The 14,454-nt window shown below is 35.4% G+C and overlaps 1 protein-coding gene across 2 annotated transcripts in view; it reads left to right on the top strand.

The window, feature by feature from the left end:
- ATP10D (ATPase phospholipid transporting 10D (putative)) overlaps positions 1 to 14,454 on the top strand; it is a 129,544-nt gene that overhangs the window by 41,504 nt on the left and 73,586 nt on the right. Inside the window, exons 4-5 of one of the 2 annotated variants that reach the window (XM_082638468.1) lie at positions 9,897 to 10,101; positions 11,242 to 11,327. In XM_082638468.1, the coding sequence (XP_082494594.1) occupies positions 9,897 to 10,101; positions 11,242 to 11,327 (291 nt within the window). Of the gene's footprint in view, positions 1 to 9,896; positions 10,102 to 11,241; positions 11,328 to 14,454 lie in introns of those variants that run through there. The other variant, XM_082638469.1, reaches the window with a different exon arrangement.

The following is a 14,454-nucleotide window of genomic DNA, read 5'->3' on the forward strand; positions in this document are numbered from 1 at the left end:
TTCCTGTGGAGGAAAGGAACTGTGAGAAATGGAGAAGTGTGTTCTTTTTTGTGCACAAAGCCAGCAGCCTATAAAACCCTTCCTGCTGTGGCAACAACAGAGGGCATTCATAATAGGAGGTCTTTTCACAAGCACATTTGCTCTGTTGGAGACTTGTATTTTCAGTATTTATGAAATAGAAAGCCAAGAATAAAGTCCATTAAGGTGAGTTTTGAACCCTGCTGTTTATTAATGACTACATTTACGAATGCTACAATGCTAGCGTCCGGAGACAGTTATTTATCACACTGGGATGTATTCCTTCAAGTCATGTGCATATTGTGGTAGGGGTAAACCCATGGGGGATGGTTTACAAAATTGAGATTGTGCTACATATATTTTATTCTAATTCTTTTAGCCTAATATTACACCATAAATATTTCCCATGTCTTTAACCTTCAAGAAAGTACTTTTAATAGCTGCATTGTCTATAATATGACTCTAAGGTAATTTAACATTTCCCATATTTATATAATTCTGAGAATGTATGTTTCAGTGAGTATTCTTATACAAAAGTGTTGAAGATCTATGATTATTTCAGCATTATAATTAGAAATGGAATTACTAGATCAAAGAGGAGGAATATATTTTAAAATTTATTTTACTGAAGTATAGTTGATTTACAATGTTAATTTCTGCTGTACAGCAAAGTGATTCAGTTATATGCATATACATTCTTTTTTATATTCTTTTCTATGATGATTTATTACAGGATACTGAATATAGTTCCATGTGCTATACAGTAGGACCTTATTGTCTATCCATTCTATATATAATAGTTTGCATCTGCTTATCTCAAACTCCCAATCCATCCTCCCCCAGTGCCCTCCCCCTTGGCAACCACAAGTTTGTTCTCTATGTCTGTGAGTCTGTTTGTTTCATAGATAAGTTCATTTGTGTCATAGTTTAGATTCCACATATAAGTGATATCATATAGTATTTGTCTCTTTCTGACTTACTTCGCTTAGTATGATTTCTTGTTGCATCCATGTTGCTGTAAATGGCATTATTTCATTCTTTTTTTATGACTGAATAGTATTCCTCTGTGTGTGTGTGTGTGTGTGTGTGTGTGTGTATTTTACCTTCTTTATCCATTCATCTGTCGATGGACACTTAAGGTTGCTTCCATGTCTTGACTATTGTAAGTAGTGCTGCTATGAACATCGGGATGCATGTATCTTTTCAAATTATGTTTTTTCTCGGGATATACACCCAGGAGTAGGATTGCTGGATCATATGGTAGCTCTATCTTTAGTTTTTTAAGGAACCTCCATACTGTTTTCCATAGTGGCTGCACCAATTTCCATTCCCACCCACAGTGTAGGAGGGTTCCCTTTTCAAGAAGGAATATATTTAAGTCCTTATTTGGGTGGCTTTTATGAAAATAAATTACAAAGTTTATAATGTTAATTCTCTGGAGTTCCCTTTCATGAGAAATGTATCTACTTCTTAAAGTCATCATTAGGAATAGATTTGTGAAATTCTGAATATGTTAACTGCTTTACAAGTAAGGGTTTGGTGTTACTTGTTTTCATTTCAGAGTTTGGAAAGCTTATGGATTATTCTGAGGATACTGAGTGTGGTAACTTGGCCTGAGGGGAGTAACCAAGTAAAGGGGCAGTAATCAGAAATAAAAAGTTAGAGAGGGAATTTGAAGCCTACTGTTGGAGGCACTCCATGACCAGGATACTGCTTAGACATTGAGTAAAAGAGTTCTCCAGAGAAACAGAATCAATAGGAATAAGATTTATTTTAAGGAATTGGCTCATGGGATGGTGGAGGCTAAGAATCCCACTATCTTCCATCTGCAAGCTGGAGTACCAGGAAAGCCAGCAGTGTAGTTTGAAGGCCAGAGAGTGATGGTGTAGATTCCAGTCCGAGACTGAAGGCCTGAGAATCAGGAGTGTCAAGGGCAGATCAGTGTCCCAGCTCAGTCAGTCAGGCAGAGAGTGAATTCAACCTTCCTTCACTTTTTTGTTCTATTCAGGCCCTCAACGGATTGGATGATGCCCACCCACACTGGGGAGGTCCATCTGCTTTACTCAGTTCACCAATTCAAACGCTAATCTCTTCCAGAACCACTCACAGACACACCTAGAAATAATGTTGAACCAAATACCTGGGCATCCTGTGGCCCAGTGAAATTGACTCATAAAATTAACCATCACAGATATTTTCCTTTAGGGGTAGAGAATGCATCTTTTGAGTTAAGTAACATGGTAAAGGTTGTGCTTTAGGAGGATTGGTCCTCTCAGGTCATGGGAATGGCTTCTGTATAGATCTGCCTCTACTAATCAATCCAGGGTACTATTGGGAGTAGATGCTAAGTACAGGAGGGGATTCATAGAAGAGATACTATGAAGAAGAACCCAATGGAATTTGGTGAACTTTTGTGATTTTTTTTTTTTTTTTCTGCTTTGGAGGATAAAAGTACCACTGATAGAAACAGGGAGCATTAAATTCATCTCAGGTAGAGTGAACTGTAAATGATAGTAAGACAGGCATCTAAGTGGAAATGCCCAGTGGGCAAATAGGGCACACATATTACAGAAGTTCTCGAAGGAAGGAAAAGCTACAGAGAGAAATTTCAAAGTCATCAGTCCCTTTACGAGTTAGGAGTTTGACGTAAATCCTCAAGGGAGAAAATGTGAAGAGCTAAAAGACTGAGCTTTGAGCCCAGAGGTAGGCACTTGTTTCAGCCTTTGGAAAGACTTCAGAGGCTCCATTGGACAGATGCTGTCACTATTCTGAGATCTCAGAGCATTTGGCATATTTCTTGGGTTGATTTCAGTGCTCTGATATAGACTCAACTTTCATAAGACACTAATTCTAAATTTGTCAGACTAGAGATTCTGTTCTATTCTAGTTTCCAAGTCAGAATAAATGGTATCTAAGTTTAAAAGTTTAGTTTTATAATAAACAGAAGTATATTCTGAACAAATTTAAGTTCACTTGACTGGCCAAGAGTTCAACCAGATGACATAATTTTTTTGTGGTTTTGGGAGGACAATAACTCAAAGCCTTGTCCTGATAGTGGAAATTTGTCTTCAGTGTTACATGAGCCAATGATTAGGGAAGACTTCTCTGAAGAAGTGATACTTAAGCCAAAACCTGTAGGATTCTGAATTTTGTTCATTATTAGAATTCTTCAGTGGCTTTCTCCAAATTGATTTTAAAGACCTATTATAGGAAACAAAATAACTTTTTTCTCTTTTGTAAGATGATGTGAACTGTACTTAAATAAGGAAAAATTAGTTCTCTTTTTTTTTCTTATACTCATGTCTAATCTAAAGGGAACCAGAAAAATTGATGTATAGAAAAAATAAAAAAATAGTTCATGGTTTTTATTTTAAAGTCATAGAGCACTTTACTGAAACAGTGCTGTTGAATCATTTGATGACATTTAAATTCTTATTATGTGCCAGGGATAGAGAGGTGAAATGTTCATATAGTCTCTGCCTTCAAAAAATAGCTGTAGGAAATAGGATTTTACAGTGATTATATGATGAACAAAATCCATATTTTGACCAATTTTAAGATTGCTCAGCTAACGCCAAATTTAGCAAATGGAAAGAATACTTATATGTATTTTTAAATACAAATTCTTGTACATAAATAATTGCTGATTTTTAGTGCTAGTTTAGAATTGTTACTGTGTGTTTGTTTGCTTTTTTAGCTTATTCTAAAAAGTTCTAATCCTGATTCCTTCACTTAGTAGCTGTGTAGCCTTGGGCAAATTATGTAAGCTAGCTAAACTCCAGTTCCCTTCATTATGAATAAAATAGTATAAAACAGTAAACATAGTATCTAACCCTTTCAAGTGCTAAGTAAAGGTTAGCTATTATGATTATTAAAAGTTAATAATGACTATAAGCTAGAGTTTGTCACATGATCAAGTCATTTAATTAATATTTGAGAACTTGTTAAAACATTGTATGATTTTATAAATACTAAAATTTCCTAATGGGAAACCTGGTATAATTTTTTTTCTCAGGAGTCCCTTTAGACATAGTTTGGATCTGTTTTAGATGATTTGCATATAAACTTAAAGATGAGATGCAATATTCTTTTCAATTGTTTAAGGTCTAGTCCAAGATACCACGTTATGATTGCATTTCATAATAGAATTGGGTAGCTCTTTATGTCTTTTTATTATATTCTATGTAATTTGCTTTTGTTTGGTGTAGAAGAAATAATGCTTACATTCTGACCCCTCCTCCCTTGTTCTTGGAACAAATTATAAGGATATAAAGAAATAAACGTGGGCTCCAAGACCATGTCTTGTTGATTTAAGTTAATGTACTAACTTAAATTCCTATTAAATACAAAGAAATTACTTTAGAGGACAAATTATTTCTCAGTAAAATTAAGTTGAAAGTATGCAGCTATTAAATCTTGCAAGCTTCTGGAAGAAGCATATTAACATTTCTATGCAGATAATTTGGTTCTTATTTGTAATAATATGTGGTCTTTCACAAGGTGCTTAATTTTCTTTGGGAAAGTATCATAGGGAAATAACAAACACTAGAATAGAAATTAAACATTTAAATCCTATTATACCGCAATTACATTAGAATGAACTATTATCCAAAACCTGACTTAAGGTTGAACTATTATCCAAAACCTGCCTTTAAAATGGCAGCCATTTGTAAGGTTTTAAGGTTTGCTTCAAGGATAATAGAAGTGTGCTGAAAATAAAACTATTAATCATCCAGCAAATTTAAGTGCCTACTGTGTTGTAGGCACTGAGAGATTTAGAGGTTTAAACAAAAAACAGATTAAATGCCTGCCCTCCAGGAACTTATACTGTTTTCTGATCTTTAAAAATCACCATATTGTTGGTGTTAGGAGTTTAAAAATACTAGCTAATGTTAATATTTTAGAATTATCTCATAAATTCATAGAATTTCATGATTCTTGAAATGAGACTAAATATCAGTGGCCTAAGATATTAACCTTATTGACTGGTGACATTTTCCAAAGCAGTGGTTCTTGAAATTCACTTTCTAATACACAGTTAAACCATGTTTTGTTTGGTGGTCATTGGTAAGTTACTATAGCTGGGAGTAAAGTCTAGTATTTGAGAGATGGACTCTGGAGCTACCTGCTTTGTTTCAAATCCCAGGAATACTGGGAACTGTGTGACCTGGAGCTAGTGACTTAACCTGTCAAAGTCAGTTTTTCTCATTTCTAAGAGGTGGGGGAGTGGGGCATAGTGCATTCATCGTACCACCCACATAACACTGTTATAAAAATTAAATGAATTGATGAATATAAAGCATCTGGTAAATCTTAGCTGATCTTGTGTCCAATGATTATTCAGTATTTGCATTTTATAAACTGTTTTTAGTGTTTTATTGGAAAAATACTAAAGAACATCAAAAAGAAAAACTCATTCATAATCCCACTCTTTCTCTCTTTCAATTTGTTAAAGTAGAAGGTAGAAGTCCACGTTTTCTGTCTTTCCACCTCTCTCCTTCCAACCTCCACCCCAGTGGGATCACTATTAATAGTCCAGTGTATTCTTCCCAACTTTCCCCAGTGACTGTGTATTGACATAAAAGCTGTGTGACATTGAATTCCTAAAGAAGCAAAATGGGTCTAGAAGTTTGCCTGAAGAATGGATTATAAGTGCTATATCCTGACCAGTGAGAGTAATTACAGAAGCACAAATAACCAAGTAGATACAAGAAATTCTAGTTGTACATTTAGGCTGTGGGAGAAGGAGAAAGTTCTTTTACTACTTTTAATTCTATATCTGAGAAGGAAATAGAACCTCATGTTGAGTCTACCACAATTAAAAATTCTCAAAGCTAGTTAAAATTGGCAATGAGCCTTTGTCACTTAGCTTGTAGTTCCAAGCATCATGCTCTCCCATGCCCTATGGCATTGTGCCTCCACTCTCACTCTGACTGATACACTCTCCCACCTTTCTTCACCTGACTCACTCTAGATCATCCTGCAAGGCTCACCTCCTCCAGAGCTAAATGTCCCAACTGTTTGCTCCCCTAATAACCTGTGCATACCTCTCTTATAAAATTGCTGTTTGTGTCACTTTTTCAAATTTTGACCATAACTTCCATAGGGAGATCACCATATCTTAATCACTTTTGTTTTCTTAGCACCTGACATGGTAACTCACATAAATTAAGATCAGTATGTGTTTAATTGAACTAGCTACCTATTGGGAAAATTAGCTACTTTAAAAGAATCCTAGTATGGACTCCAAATGGGGAAAAATGAAGTTAATTTAATTGTAAAATTGACCTCATTTGAATTTTGTTCCAATGTAGAGTAAATAAACTTGTCCCTTAGAGGAATTCTATTTCTTGTGTTTGAAAGAAAAATAAAATCCTTAACCCTAATATCAAATCTGTCTTCTCTCCCTACTTTCACACATTCTCAGCAAATTTTCTTATAGCCTTCTTCATAGAAAAAGTAGAGGTCATTAAGCATGAATTAGGTACTTCAGTTCTTTCTTACATCGTCTACATCTTCACCTACTTCCTTCTGACTTTACATGAAAAGGTGACTCCCTGCCTAGTCATAGTAATTCTTTCATCTGCATTCTTAATTGCATTCCTTGTTACTTCTCCATAGCCTCAAACAGCACCCTCCAACTCTGTCCTCTCTTCTACCTTGCCTTCTCCATGGGCTTCTTCCATGCATGCTATGTGCATGCCCAGTTCTTTCATCCTTACTGTCCTTTGCCTTACCTTCCCTTGCAGTGGCTGCTTTCACCCTTTATTCCTTTCAGGGCTAAACTTCATGAAATATTCTACTTCTTCAACTTCCAATTATGCTTTAATTCACTGGAGGTCTCACTTTCTTCTTCACTCTCCTCATCAACAGTATCATGCTATCAACTTGATAGCAGACATTCTAATAACCACATATCACAGGCATGACCCCTTTGTGGCTTTTGTTACTATGATGGCTCCCTTTTTGAAATTTCCTTCTTTTTTGATTTCTCTGACATTTCCTCTTGGGTCGTTACCTTGTGTCAGCTGCCCTTTATGTACCTAGGACTTGCAAGTTCATATTTCTACTCATGAACTTCTGATCAAAACCATCAAAATGCTGGACCTCTTCAATTTTATATCTCACTTCAAATAAAAACTTTGCAAACCAAATTTACTATCTTCACCATGATGCAATCAGTTGCTTCTAAAATCTGGGACATGCTGAAAGGCACCACTCACCATACAAGTTAGATACCGTAGTGTCACCCTTGATAACTTTGCATGTAATAAGTCAGAATACTTGTCTCTAGTACCCAAATATGTCTTGATTTAATCTCCTTTCATCCATCCTTTTTGCTGCCTTAATTCTAACCATCTTTATCCCTCCCCTGAATTATTTCAATAACTTTCCATTGGTTCCTTGCCATTCCTATTTCTAACCAGCCTGCCACGCAACAATTCATCCGTTACTCTGTAGCAGGAGTTAGCAGGTAGAAATAGAATATATCCTTCTGTGAACCTTCAGTGAATATCCATTTTCTATGGAATGAAATCCCTACTCCTAGGAATGGCAGTAAGACTGAACCTTCAAAATATGACTCCTGGGTTCCTTATAAAACTAAAAATAGAACTACCATACAACACAGCAATCCCACTACTGGGCATATACCCTGAGAAAACCATAATTCAAAAAGAGTCATGTACCACAATGTTCATTGCGGCTCTATTTACAATAACCAGGACACGGAAGCAACCTAAGTGTCCATCGACAGATGAATGGATAAAGAAGATGTGGCACATATATACAATGGACTATTACTCAGCCATAAAAAGAAACGAAATTGAGTTATTTGTAGTGAGGTGGATGGACCTAGAGTCTGTCATAAAGAGTGAAGTAACTCAGAAAGAGAAAAACAAATACCGTATGCTAACACGTATATATGGGATCTAAAAAAAAAAAAATGTTATGAAGAACCTAGGGGCAGGACAGGAATGAAGACGCACAGAATAGACTTGAGGACACGGGGAGGGGGAAGGGTAAGCTGGGACGAAGTAAGAGAGTGGCATGGACATATATACACTACCAAATGTAAAATAGATAGCTAGTGGGAAGCAGCCGCATAGCACAGGGAGATCAGCTCAGTGCTTTGTGACCACCTAGAGGGGTGGGATAGGGAGGGTGGGAGGGAGATGCAAGAGGGAGGAGATATGGGGCTATATGTATATGTATAGCTGATTCACTTTGTTATAAAGCAGAAACTAACACACCATTGTAAAGCAATTATGCTCCAATAAAGATGTTAAAAAAATATATATATATATATGACTCCTTTTTGAAGACCTTTTTGGTCTTCTCTCTTACTTCCATGCCATGGAAGAGTAAACTGGGGTATACTAGAAAAAAATTGTTAAAACAAACCATTGGTTTACCTTTCTTGATAAACTAACAAACTCTTTAGGTAAATAAGGAATTCTTTTATTTGGATTCAACCTGGTACATAAGATATTTTGGGAGAATATGTCCTGAAAATGTTCATAGGTAGCCCTTTGAGCTAAGTATTTCTTGAAATAACCAATATAATTCTGTATAGCAGAAGTTATACAAGTATTGGCTTAAGGTAGCATTTCTATTTAATATGAAGCATTCATTTTTAATATATAAGTCATATAGCTTAGAATATAACTATCTCCCAGGCTTCTTCGACAATGAATTTGAATATTGAGCTCCAAAAATGTAATAGAAAATAAATCTTTACTTATAAAATAAGTGCATTTTTATGACAAATACTAGTTCTTTGCAGATATTTGGGAGGTGATAGGGGGATGAGACAGACCTTCCTAACATTTGTTGGCAGTATTGTGTGTGAAATGCTGCTTAACTAGTTATATAATAGTCTATGATACAAACGTCCTAATTCTTCTCTAAGGACAGTGCTTTGTGGGGCTTAATTCATGCCATTGGTATGAAAAGGCATGAGAAGTTTGGCAAAAACTTTAACATAAATCAGGGCATTTATGGCAAGTCAACCTCAGTTCATGTGCCTTTCCTTTAAAAAGAATTGAATATATAGATTGGGAAAACTACACTTTTGAAAAGAGTTAAAATTTGGCATTCTCCTTTCTAGGGATCAACTGCAGCCAACACAGAACTACTTTAACCAGTATTTCAATTAAATGATAATTAGAGGTGTTAATCTGGTGGTATAATGATTTTTAAAGTGTTGTGTCTGGGTATTTATTTTATTTCTTTTGGGTTTTCTTTAATTTCTCCATCCTGTCTGCAGATAGGAAGCTCTCTTGAGAGCAGATAATGTGTCTTGGGCACTTTTAGATCCTTGATGCCTGACCACAGGATAGCACGCAGGAATTGCTTCATATATGAATAAACCCATCCAATGTTAATTTTAATTTTATTCAAGAATTACTCAAATAGTGTAGTGGTTCAAAATCTCACAGGAAAAGAGAATTGATGTTTTGGCAGCTTAGTAACTGAATTTTCAGGTGAAGCAAGTTGAGGAATTTAAGTTTTACCAATTCTCTGGCTTCCCCTTTTAGCATTTAACAGATTAAAATTCACCCTAACACTTTAAATTATATACTAAAATTAAAAAAAACTATTATGTGTGTTTTTAGCTTGAGATTCTTTTTTTTTTTTTTTTTTTTTTTTGCGGTATGCGGGCCTCTCACTGCTGTGGCCTCTCCCGTTGCGGAGCACAGGCTCCGGATGCGCAGGCCCAGCGGCCATGGCTCACGGGCCCAGCCGCTCCGCGGCACATGGGATCCTCCCAGACCGGGGCACGAACCCGTATCCCCTGCATCGGCAGGCGGACTCTCAACCACTGCGCCACCAGGGAGGCCCTTGAGATTCTTTTTAAACGTTTTTTTCTATTTTAGGAAAGAGAAAAAATATGTCGACAGATGCTGGAAAGATGTTACTGTTGGGGACTTTATTCGCCTTTCCTGTAACGAGGTCATTCCTGCAGATATGGTTTTACTCTTTTCCACTGATCCAGATGGAATCTGTCACATTGAGACTTCCGGTCTTGATGGAGAGAGCAATTTAAAACAGAGGCAGGTGGTTCGGGGATACGCAGAGCAGGTAAATAATGTGTTCTCCATTGGTGACATAAACATTTTCTTTTCAGAAGATGACTGAGCTTATTTTCACATGTACAGATAAAGAGACTTTTTAAACTCATTTTTACCTTTACAAAATGGAATTCTAGAGAGCTTAATCCAGTTCCAGATATCAGTAGAGGTATGCTATATTTTATAGATTATAGGATTTAATGACTTCGGAGTTCAGACATCTCAGTCTGACATCATATATTTCTGGGAATTGAATTTAAGAGACCCAACAAATTTTGCAATTTGGAAAATTCTTTTGCAATAGAAACAGTCAACTTCTAACTTAGTTTTCTTAAACTTAGATTTTTATATGTTATGTCTGATTGAAGTTGGACATACCAATCGGTCATTGTTCCTAAAATCTGTAATTACTTATATACCAAGGCCTTTTAAGAAATTTGTAACTTTTCATGTCACAGAGCTCTGACCCTTCACCATGCTGTGGTGAGGGAAACAAGACCTTTGAAGTTATATTAACACGAGTTTGAATGAATCCCAGATCTGCCGTTTAATTACTGTGTTACTTAACTACTTTATGCCTCAGTTTCTTTATCTTAAAATGGAAATGATGATATTTGATCTATTAGAGAATTTTGTGACATATTGATATTTAGCATATTTTAATTTTTTAAATAAAATTTGCTGAGATCAAATGCATACGTGCTCAGAGTACTCATATGTATACATATATGTTTGTATATATGTATATATAAATACACACGTAATCTCAGAAGCTACGTATATGGTTAAAGAACAACAACAAACATATTTTCAGCTTTTCAGTGTCTTCCAGATAAAAGAGTGTGCACTGTAGGAGGAGAAGCTCTCTCCTGCAGGGAGTCCTGCATGGATTCCAGTATACTATTCAGACATTCCCATCACCTGAAGATATTTATTAATGCTCTGGGACCATTCTGATCTCATTTATTCATTTATAATTATGTCTATACTTTCCTTCATTTGGGCAACTTGTGACAAATTTTGTGACAAGCATGCCTTCATTTTATCTTAACAATTGGTGAAAGGATAAACACTTAAATCTCAAGATTTAACCTTGAATTTTTGTTTGGTGATTTAAATATATATATATATATATATATATTTTTTTTAGGACTCTGAAGTTGATCCTGAGATATTCTCCAGTAGGATAGAATGTGAAAGTCCAAACAATGACCTCAACAGATTCCGAGGCTTCCTGTGAGTGATACATGACTTACTTTTGTGGGTGTGAGTGGGATTGTATGTTGCAATTATGCTTAACTCAAAAAAACTTTGTGTACTTATACTAAGTTAAATCACTAAAGGCTGTAAGTTAAGCCACCTATAAATTTGGCTTATTTTAATTATTTGATATTTACCTATGTATATTTTTAAAACAACAAAACCTTTTTCTTAAAATAATCCTAGACTCTCTTTCAGTGGTATGTGAATGACTTAACATGAGCTCCATGTTAAGCCCAAGACATGTTAGTTATTTGGAAGGAAGTGTTTGGACAGACATGACAGCTTAAGTGACATGATAGGATGATGGTGTCCTTCTATCCTATTAGAATTAGAGTAGGTGGACAATTCAGTTGGTAAAAGTTAGCCAATGATTTTGAAACACATCTAAGAAAAGGTATGAGAATCCACAACAGTGTTCATTCTGGAGGCTTCCTGTGACATCTACATCCCTTTCCAAGGGCATCTAGAATTTAGGGTCTTATCTGATTCAGGCTGGCTTGTGCCACTTAAGTGCTTTATTTTTTGAGCCAAGTTACTTTTTTTTATCCTTCCTAATTTTTAAGAGGAGTTAGTTAGACCTACTTCATAGTGGTGATCTTGTGAGGAAATGGCAAAGAATAAAAAGTTCCTAAATCATTTTCTGAGACCAGAATTACCCTGATACCAAAAGAATACAAAGACATTTAAGGGAAGATTAATATCCCTCATGAACATAGATGCAAAAAAATTTACACAAATTATAGCAAATCAAACCCAACATTATATAAAAAGGTTAATATATAATGACTCAGTAGGTCTTATACCAGAAATGCAAGATTGGCTTAATAAGATCAAACAATGTAATTCACCATATTAACAAACGATAATTAACAAGTGAAAAAGAAAAACCAGGTGACCATCTCATGGATATAGAAAAAGCATTTGACAAAATCTAACTTTCGTTTTTGCAAACTGGAAATAGAAGGGAACTTTCTCAACCTGATGAAAGGCATCTATACAAACCATACAGCTAGGATCAGACTTAATAGTGAAAGACTAAGTAAGCATTTTTCCCCTAAGATCAGGAACAAGACATAGATATTGTCTCTCACCACTTTTATTCAAGATTGTACTGGAGAGCCTAGCTAATGTAAAGAAAATGAAATAAAAGCATCAAGTAATAAAGAAGTAAAATTGTCTTTTATTCATAGATGGTGTGATGATCTTTGAAGAAAACCTGATGAAATCTACAAAAAAAGCTACTAGAATTAATAACTGAGTTTAGAAATGTTGTAGGAAACAAGGTCAATATACAAAAATTAATTGTATTTCTATACACTAGCAATGAACAATCAGATACAGAAACTTTAAAAATCAATTTATAATAGCATCAGAAAAATTGAAATACTTAAGAATAAATCTGACAAAAGATATGAAAGACCTGCATACTGAAAACCACTGAACACTGTTGGGATAAACTAAAGATGTAACTAAATGGAGAGACATATGTTGTTCATGCGTTGAAAAACTCTATTGTTAGGACATCAATTTTTTTCACAAATTGATCTGTAGATTCAGTGTAATCCCAATTGAACTCCCACCAAGGTTTTATTTTTTATTTTTATTTTTATTTTTTTTTTAAGAAATTGACAAGTTTATCCTAAAAATTTATGTGGAGGTAGAAAGAACCATTTAACTAAAACAACTTTGAAAAAGAACAGATTTGAAGGGCTAATACCACCAGATTTTGTTTTTGGCATATAGACCAATAAGTCAGTGGAAGAGGTTAGAGTCCAGAAATTGATCCAGGCATTAATGGGCAACTGGATTTTGACAAAGATGCAAAGGCAGTTTAGTGGAGAAAGGTTAGTTGTTTCAACAAATGATGCTGCAACAATTATACATCTATACTTTAAAAAAACACTTCAGCTTAGACCTCTCACCACTTAAAAAGATTAACTAAAAAAGGATCCTGTACTTACTTAAATGTAAACCTGAAATTATAAAACTCCTAGAAGAAAACATAGGGGAAATCTTTGGTATCTTGTGTTAGCCAAAGATTTCTTAGATATAACACCAAAAGCACAATCCATAAAAGGACAAAAATAATTAAATAAAAGAACTTCATCAAAATTAGAAACTTATTCTTTTCAAATGACACTGCTAAGCAAATGAAAACATATCTTCAAATGAGACTGCTAAGCAAATGAAAACATAAGTCACAGACTGGAAGAAAATGTTTGCAATGCATGTTTCTCATATAGGACTTGTATTCAGAATAGAGAAAGACATCTCAAAACTCAATAATTAGGGCTTCTCTGGTGGCGCAGTGGTTGAGAGTCCGCCTGCCGATGCAGGGGACACGGGTTCGTGCCCCGGTCCGGGAAGATCCCACATGCCACGCAGTGGCTGGGCCCGTGAGCCATGGCCACTGAGCCTGTGTGTCCGGAGCCTGTGCTCTGCAAGGGGAGAGGCCACAACAGTGAGAGGCCCACGTAATGCAAAAAAACCAACAACAACAACAAAAAAAAAACCTCAATAAGTAAACAAGCAATACGTTTTTTAAATGATCAAAAAAATTGAACAGACACTCCACCAAAGAAGATACATGGACAACAAATATCTGTGTGAAAAGATGCAAATTAAAACCACATAGCTACAACTGCTAAATTAAAAGAACTGACTATACCAACTTTTCACAAGGGTGTAGAGAAATTGGAACTCTCATGTACTGCTGGTAGGAGTGGAAATGGCTACAGCCACTTTAGCAAATAGCTTGGAAATTTCCTAAAAAGTTAAATTCACACCTACCATGTGATCTGGTTTTTCCACTCCTAAGAAGTTACCCAAGAGAAAACATTTATCCATATAAACATTTATCCAACATATATCCATATACCCAAGAGAAAACATTTATCCATATACTAACCTGTACACAAACATTCAAAGCAGCTTTATTGGTAATAGCCCCAATTAGAAACAACCCAAATATCCATCAACAGGTAAATAGGTAAACAAATGGTATATCCATACAATGAATACTACTCTGCAGCAAAAAGAATTCACTAGTGGTACATGGAACAACATGGATGAATCTCAAAATAATGTTGAGTGAAAGAAG

The sequence above is a fragment of the Mesoplodon mirus genome, assembly GCF_964341445.2.
Source record: "Mesoplodon mirus genome assembly, chromosome: 2".
NCBI lineage: Eukaryota > Metazoa > Chordata > Mammalia > Artiodactyla > Ziphiidae > Mesoplodon > Mesoplodon mirus.